The sequence below is a fragment of the Saccostrea cucullata genome, unplaced genomic scaffold (genome assembly GCF_032062105.1).
Source record: "Saccostrea cucullata isolate Sc308-1 unplaced genomic scaffold, CSIRO_AGI_Scuc_v1 ctg3264, whole genome shotgun sequence".
Taxonomy (NCBI): domain Eukaryota; kingdom Metazoa; phylum Mollusca; class Bivalvia; order Ostreida; family Ostreidae; genus Saccostrea; species Saccostrea cuccullata.
The window spans coordinates 38491-46591 of record NW_026931080.1 but is presented as its reverse complement, the minus strand read 5'-3'; the positions used below and the strand labels follow the sequence as shown (position 1 = coordinate 46591).

At 35.8% G+C, this 8101-nt stretch overlaps 1 protein-coding gene across 1 annotated transcript; it reads right to left on the bottom strand.

Annotated features, from left to right (window-relative positions):
- Positions 1-1878: 1878 nt before the first annotated feature.
- On the bottom strand, positions 1879-7311 carry LOC134231343 (uncharacterized). The gene has a single exon (XM_062713295.1). The coding sequence runs from the start codon at positions 7309-7311 to the stop codon at positions 1879-1881; it is 5433 nt and encodes a 1810-aa protein (XP_062569279.1).
- Positions 7312-8101: the final 790 nt, after the last annotated feature.

Below are 8101 nucleotides of genomic sequence, written 5' to 3'. Positions count from 1 at the left end.
TCTTTTTTTAAAAAAAAATTTTTTTAATAAAAAATCATTTTTTGGGAAAAAAATTTTTTAAACCCCCGGGGTTTTTTTTCCCCCCCCCAAAAAGGGTTTAATAAAAATTTTTAAAAAAAATTTTTCAAAAAAAATGTCTCAGAAATATCTCACAAAATTTGACACATTTTGTTTCATATCTTAACACCTGTTCATAATTTGTTAAAGCATATTGAAGAAAAAATGTGCAACATGACAAGACCTTTCATTTGATGTCAAAAAAATAGGACTGGCCCCTCAAATTTGGGGCTAAAATACGCCAAAAATCTTTTATCTATAACTCTCTAATGATCAATATTTTATTATACAATACTGAAGCAAAAGTATTCATCTTAACAATTTGATGCTTACTATATAAGTTGTTTGAAAATTGGTTAATCTGAATTATAGATATTAATATTTTAAAATCTGAAGCGGGCCCAAGATGGCGGCTGTCCCTGTCAACTCCGCCATTTCGCGGGTAGGGGTTTATGGAGGCAGCTGAGCGTTTGATTAAACCATTCTGACATAAGGATACATGAAATGTAAAAAACTACTTGGACTTTCACGTAGTAGTACGTTTCAATACAGTGTCAATCTTAAAACTTTATTTCCATTTCTTTGCTTTAGTTTTACTGGGCTAGATACGATATTTTATGTGTAGAATGTGTAAAATATACTTTCTTAACGTCGAATTAAAATTTCATTGAAGCCATCACACCTTTTTAATAGATCAGTCTAAAGGAAATCCGCGAATATTTACTCCTGGCGTTTGGCGCGAAATTTTGAATAGTGGCCCGCCTTTTATAATTCTTAGACAGGTGTACTGTTGCAAAAGTATACACAAATATATTTAGAGCAGTGCTCAAATAGGGTTCAATCCTCCTTGTGACCAAAATTTTGAATCACTTTTTAGCTCGATTTTACGAGCTTTTTTTCCTATTACCTTTCAATTGAAATCAGGAAAAGGGGACTGAACCCTACAATTAAGGGCTCAGAAGGGCCAAAAGTCTTTCATCTGTAGCTCGTTAACGATCAATATTTTGTAATACATTACTGAGGCAAAAATGTTTATCTTGACAATTTGCAACTATACATTATAAAATTTTGATCATATGTTACCTAATCAGTGTGCATATTGCTTAAAACGTCATTTTGGCCATCTTTTGTTCAATATTTCCTATCAAAATATTGGCCCTTTTCGAGATATAAAACCTCAAAGATTTAGCATTCTGACCCCTTGTGACCCTTAATTACGTAACGTATGATCAAAATTTTAAAAATGTATAGTTGCACAAAAAATGTTGCAAATCGTCAAGATAAGGTACTTCAGAATCACACAGCTACAATATAAAACCTTTCATTTTTTGCAAAACGGTTCTATTATCGACGCAAAGGGTAGATCGTTAAATCGTCAATGATTACTTTATTTTTGACTTCATTTGATATGACAAAAAGGGATTTAAAAGAGTCCTTAATTCAGAGCTAAGAAGAACGAGGAAATTCTATGATTATTTACCCTGTGCAATGATATAGCATAAATTAATTACCTTCATATATGATGTATGAAATGACCAAACTACTTAGAAAGATAAAATATCACTGAACAAAAAATTCACAAAATCTTTCATTTGGTTTGATGAAAGGGTTGGGCTTCTCAAATGATATCTTTGAATAACTGATTTTCACAAGTTGGTTTATTCGTGAATCTCCTTCATGGCTAATAATTTTGAGAGGAGAAATAATAATAATCGATTTGATCGAGTGATCGCTTAACCGAATACAAATGTCATCCCTGCTTTTTGTTTTTAAACCAAATTACGAATGTCTGGACACCTACACAAGTAAAGGGAATCGAATTTATACACAGTTTTCTTCGTCTGTTATGATTTTTACCATTAATGCATCGTGGTAACTGTAATATGTCGGTACCTTTTCCACTTTTGCTTGTAAAGATTTTGACAGGTATACATGGTCAAGGATAGTTCCCCCTTCTGTGGTATTAAAATCAACCATTTGCTTAAAACCTTGATTAAGCATGGAGGTCTGAATAACTCCTATAGATCTCGCATCTTCATTGAAGTCTCCAAGACAGATAAAAAACCTATACTGTGACCTCAAATATTTAACTACTTTCTCAAATTGTACTAAGAACTGAGAAGCATCCAAAGAATTTGGCCGATAGACAGTTAAAACTACGATATCTTTTAAGAGACATTTCACACAAATGGCCTCCACATTCTTCACAGGAAGAGAAGATGCAGCATTTTCTTGTCCAGTATCTTTAATGTAGACAGCCACACCTCCACCTTTTGATGCACCCAACTGTGAGAATTTAGCATTGCTAGCATCATAAGCATCCTCTCTGGTTACTTGGTAAAAACTAAATCCCTCTATTGTAAATTTACTAACATTTTGTTCAGATCTCAACCAAGTCTCTGTTAGGCAGATTATATCTGCATTCCTGTATCGAATATCTTTTTGCAAGTCTTCAAAATGTTTGTTAAGACTTTGAATATTGTGAAGGAAAATTGTTATGCCTTGTTCTAACTGATCAAAGTTAGGAAGATCTAATTTTGGCATCCCTTGCAAAGCTGCTTTGACTTCTGGGTCAGCATATATCTTCCTCTGTAACGATTCCAAATCGTTTGTTTCAATAAATAATCCTTCTTTTGACGTTACTCTACTCAAAGCTACATATCCTTGTCCAGGAGAGAATGTTCTATCTAAATTGACTACAACCTTGTCCACTGTCATTCCTTGTACTTTGTGAGAGGTACATGCCCACGACAAGCGTAGTGGAAACTGATGTCGAACTACATTTTGTTTTTTATGTTCTAGTATCTCCTCTTGAACTCTTTCAATTAAAACAATATTCCCATTATTCGTTTTTTTCCCAGACTTCTTCCCAACATTGACATTGTCAAATATTACTGCTACTGCAACAACAGTGTTTGCATCATGCTTCTGGCTATACACAAAATGAGAGATCTGCCCCATTACTCCATTTACAAGGCCATCATCTACGTTACAGTTTCTTGTCAGCATAACTTTTGCATTGATACCCAATAGCAAACTGCTAGAAAGATTGTCTGTTTTGGACCTTGTTATTGGTTTACTCCTTAAAATTAGCTTGCCTGTTGTTCTATCTTTCGAAAAGTCTTGAGCATCAATCTCGACAAGGTCAGAACAAGTACGTCTGAGCATTGACAAATTATATGAATTGACTTCGTCATTTGTTGCGTAGACGTGGAGAACATTTTCTGGTCCCTCTCTTACACAGTCATTCAAGATGGAACTTATTTCCTCTTCCAGGGGTTGTTTTACTAGTCTAGTCCGAAGTGAATTCAGTGCTGTTGCAAATGGAATGTCTTCACGTTGTCTCATAATTTCAGTCAAGTCCACTACTTTGAAAAAGTCTACCCAATAATCAACAGGATAAAGAGCATTGTCTTTATACAGTCTTTCATCTTTACGCTGTTTTACAGGAGGAAGTTGGTAGAAATCTCCCACTGCAATTACTGACACTCCTCCAAAGGGCTCCTTGGATTTTTTAATCTGCACAAGTCTCTCGTGAACGTAGTATAATAATCTTTTATATACCATGGAAATTTCATCAATAACCAGGATTTGCAGATCTCCAAGTTGAACTCTCATTTCACTTAAACTCTGTTCTTTCAATGGTTCATATGGCAGAGACATATATTTGGGCAATGAAAATAAATGATGGATCGTATTTCCTCCAATGTTGAATGCAGCTGTCCCAGTAAAAGCGGCCAGTAATACTGAAACACTGTCAGGAGAAGTTATTTTTTTTCCTAGAATTCGTGATGCTTCGAAATGTATGGCTTTGATAAGATGACTCTTGCCTGTTCCTGCGCCACCTGTTATAAATATATGCAGTGGATCAGTTTTTTCTCCAAATATTTTTTGCAGACACCATTCCCGTACTAAGTAAAATACTTTCATTTGTGTCTCATTTAAACTTTGAAGAATCTGCATTGTCTCCTCCCTTGATTGTGTATTCTGTTGAACACTGTAAAGAACATCTGAACTGCTTTCTGTTTGCATGTCTGGTAGCTCTTCTGTATCATTCAAATCCAGACCTAAACTTCTCTTTGCAGAACATTCTTGCCTCATTAATTCTGTCTCTGGACAGAGATTTGCCCAAGCATCTTCTGGCTCTCCGAGATTTTCATATGTTTCCAATGCCTCTGCGATGATATCTTCATTTTGAGCATAGCGTGTTCTGTTTTTGTCAACAATTGATTTTACTGACTGTACTTTCTTCTTTCCTGTCATTCGTACATATCCATTTTCATAAAATGCTTCATAAAGGTCAAACCCAGGAGGTTTCAACTGCGTTTGTGTCGAGTAAGGTAAGAAAAGCTGTAGCAGACATTGGTAATACTTCTCTGACATTTTCTCCTGATTGAATCTAGGGTATCTTATTACAGCTGACTTTGTACGAGTTCTTCTTTGGACAAAACCTTTCGAGTTCTTTAGTTCAAACACGTTGTCGTTTTGAGTCTTTGGAACCTGTGATTTTGCAAGTATTCTGAAATCAGAACAAAATTCTGCCAAACACATATTTTGAAAGGATGGATCATTTGGTAGATTTTCATATCTTTCTACTACATTTGTCATCCAAATATCATCCTCTTCATCGTCATCCTCAACATTTCCATCATTCATCTTCGTTTGATTTCTTTTTAGCTGAGACAATGGCTTAGTTAGACGAGTAGGATTATCACCCACTGGTACAAACACTACCTTTCTTGAACATTCCTTCATTTTCAGATTACATACGCGATAAACAGCTTCTTGAGTGCTCACTTCTCTGTGATTCAAATAGGCAGAACCAATTTTTTTTAAGGTTGTTCGTGCACTCTCGTTGCCTTCTTCTGCTTCTATTTTTGTTTGTTTCAATAGCATTCCCATTTCTCTCTCAGACTTTGAGATGTATGAAATTATGTAGACAATACAACTAAATGGATCCAAAACAAACTGAATGTCCATATTTGCATCCCAGCATTTTAAGAGGCATGGATTGTATTGATTTATCCAGAGCTCACATGGGTTTCTTTCAAGAACAACAGTTCTCTTTTTTGCTAATCTTTTATGAGCTTCCTCATACTGTGTTTGCGTCAATCCTAGATAACTGAAAATATCTTCGGTTGTTTTCGATTTATTTGCTTCATCTTGCACTTCATTCCAAACTTGTAATAGAATTTCCTTAGCGATGGACTGTTGTTTTTGCAAATCAGTAGCCTCAGTTTCCTCTTCTTCTTCAAGTGGAGAGTTGATGAATGTGGATACAGATGGTGGTCTAGGGAAATTAAACCTACACTCTGTGCCCTTCTTTCTGCATGACTTTGAATGATTTTTGCTGTGTTGTTGCACTGCTAAGACAATGTTCCTCAGCTCCAAATCTTCTTCCTCGGAGGGCACTGCACAACTCACGTATTTGTTTATGAAATTACAAACGGCATCCTCTCCATCTTCATTAAGTTTTGGTGCATTTTCTATCCAATATAAACAATGCATGTGAGGTGATCCCCTTTGTTGAAATTCGACTCTTTGGAAGAAATCAGACACTTTTCCAATTGGTTCTGAAGGTGAAAATATTACATCTTTCTGAAACACATGAAATCTATGCTCAAACATTCTGGCAACAGTGACAGGATTACTTCTCAGTACCTCATTCTTTTCAGACCAGTCTAACATACAAGCATCTCTGTTATCATTCTGTTGTTTCAATATTGTAGTGACCGCATCATTCCATCTATGTTCTGCAGCAGAGAAGGAACAAAACCAAGTAGGTATTCCTAATTGTCTAAGCATAGCAAACAGATCCTTTTGTGCAGCTGACCAGTATGCTGGTGTTCCTCGTATAGGCTGCATGAATCGTAAAGCCTCGTCATTTTTCATCAACTTCGAAAGTACTTCAGGGTCCTGTACCATATTTGCTGTCACTTCTTGGTCATTTCCTATTCTTCTGATTGATTTCCTTATTGATATCTGCGTCTTCTCTATAACTTGATTTAAATCAGACATAAACTGACTGAAGAAAATGTAATTACTGTCTTTCGCAAATCTCGCGTCTGTATTCATAAGACGATTGTTGTAGTATCTTGATAGTGTTATTCGTGTTTCTCTGTTGTCATTCCACGAAAACTGCCCACTTGGGAAAAGGTATGGAAATGTTTTTGCCTCATTCCCTTCTTCCTGTAACATCCTAACTGGATTATTGCCTTCTCCTGGAGCAATGTCATATATATCATCGAAGTAATGATCAAGAACCTCCTGACCAATATCAACAGGTTGTAGACAAGAATCTGACACACTGGGCTGCTGATCATCATCCTCTGATAGTGAATCGCCAACCTCCAAAATTTCTTCTACATCTTCAATTTGCCCTTTCCAGTTTGTATCAACTGCTACATCTTCATACCATTGATTGTTAAGTTTTAAATACTTCAATGCCTCACATATGTGCTTTGGATCAACAAACTGGTACTCGCTGTACCCTTTGTAATTCAACTTCCTCTTTAGTTTTACTCTAAGTAAATGATCTTCTCCAGGTCTCATCGGTAAACTTGTAACTTTTTTCAAATCAGCTGGTACACATACAACTGGCCCATGGATATTTTTCTGACCACCATGAGGAAGATTTATGACTTTCATGAAAGGTATATGTATTGCAATCAAGTGTTTCTCAAGGCTGTTCAATTCTTGTAATTCCTTTGGAATATCTTCCAAAGCCATTTTGTTCGCTGCAGCTTCTGCTGGAAAATTTCCGCTTAAGATTTTCCTGTGACAAGTATAACAAATCCATAACGTTGATTTAATGCAATCCTTTGGACATGATTCTATACATTCGTGACAGTACTTATCTTGAATACACAAGTCTGCAACACTTGCTGCCTGCTCAGTTTTGGCATATGCTTTCCGTTCGCATCTTTGAACTTGATTCCGAAACAGTAGCCGATCACAACAACAGCACGAATAGTCAATGCCTTGCACAACATTTTCTTTAAATACTTTTACCACCTCTTCCTGGTTTTCTAATCTAGCTGTTTCAGCATTTCTACGACTTTTTACCATCTCTTTCTTTTTCATTTTCGTCTCTGCATTCGAATCATATTGATGTCGACTTGCATCTTTAATTTTTGACCTGAACGATTCATCACTTTTGTACTTTTTCGCTGCGGTTTGAAGCTTTGCTTCTCGGAAATTCTCATTTTCCCTGTATCTCTCTGTACTTGAAGTATTGACTAGAATTCTGTGCATTTCTCTGAGTTGTATTTCAATTTACTACTTGCTTTTACCTTTTCTCTATGTTCATTTCATCTGAGTTGTATTTCAATTTACTACTTGCTTTGACCTTTTCTCTATGTTGGTCATCTGTTGCATACTTGTTAATGCTTCTCCACTTGATATTTTCCCTATGATCAACATCTGTCGCATACTTGTCAATACTTCTTTTTCTGACATCTTCCTTGTGATCAACATCTGTTGCATACTTGTCAATACTTCTTCTTTTTACATCTTCCCTCTGCTTATCGTTTATTGCATATCTATCAATACTTCTCTTCTTGACATTTTCCCTGTAATCATCATCTGTTGAATACTTTAAGAAAGATCTTTTCAGTTTCTTTTCTCTAAATTCTTTATCTTCCTCATATCTCTTGTCTTAAAGATTCATTTCCTATCTCTAAATTCTTTATCTTCCTCATATCTCTGTTTCTTGACTGCACTAACACTTCCCCGTTTTTCTGTTCTAGATTGCCTTTCCACCTGCATACGTGTTCGGTTTTGGTATCGCTTTTCATACTCTTGAGAAGTTTTAAACCATTGTCGTGGTGCTAAGTCAATTTCCTCTCCATTAACAGACAGTACAACGTTGTAATGGTTCTGCTGGTAGTGATTCAAATAAATTGCTTCAGTTTTGCTTTGCAAACCAGGATCTACTTCAGCAACTAAAAACCTTAACCAACATTCTCTAGAGAAAGTGTATATATCAATGTTTAGAAGATGAGCTGTTGCAAATATTTCAACCTCAGTAGCCCAAGTACCTCCC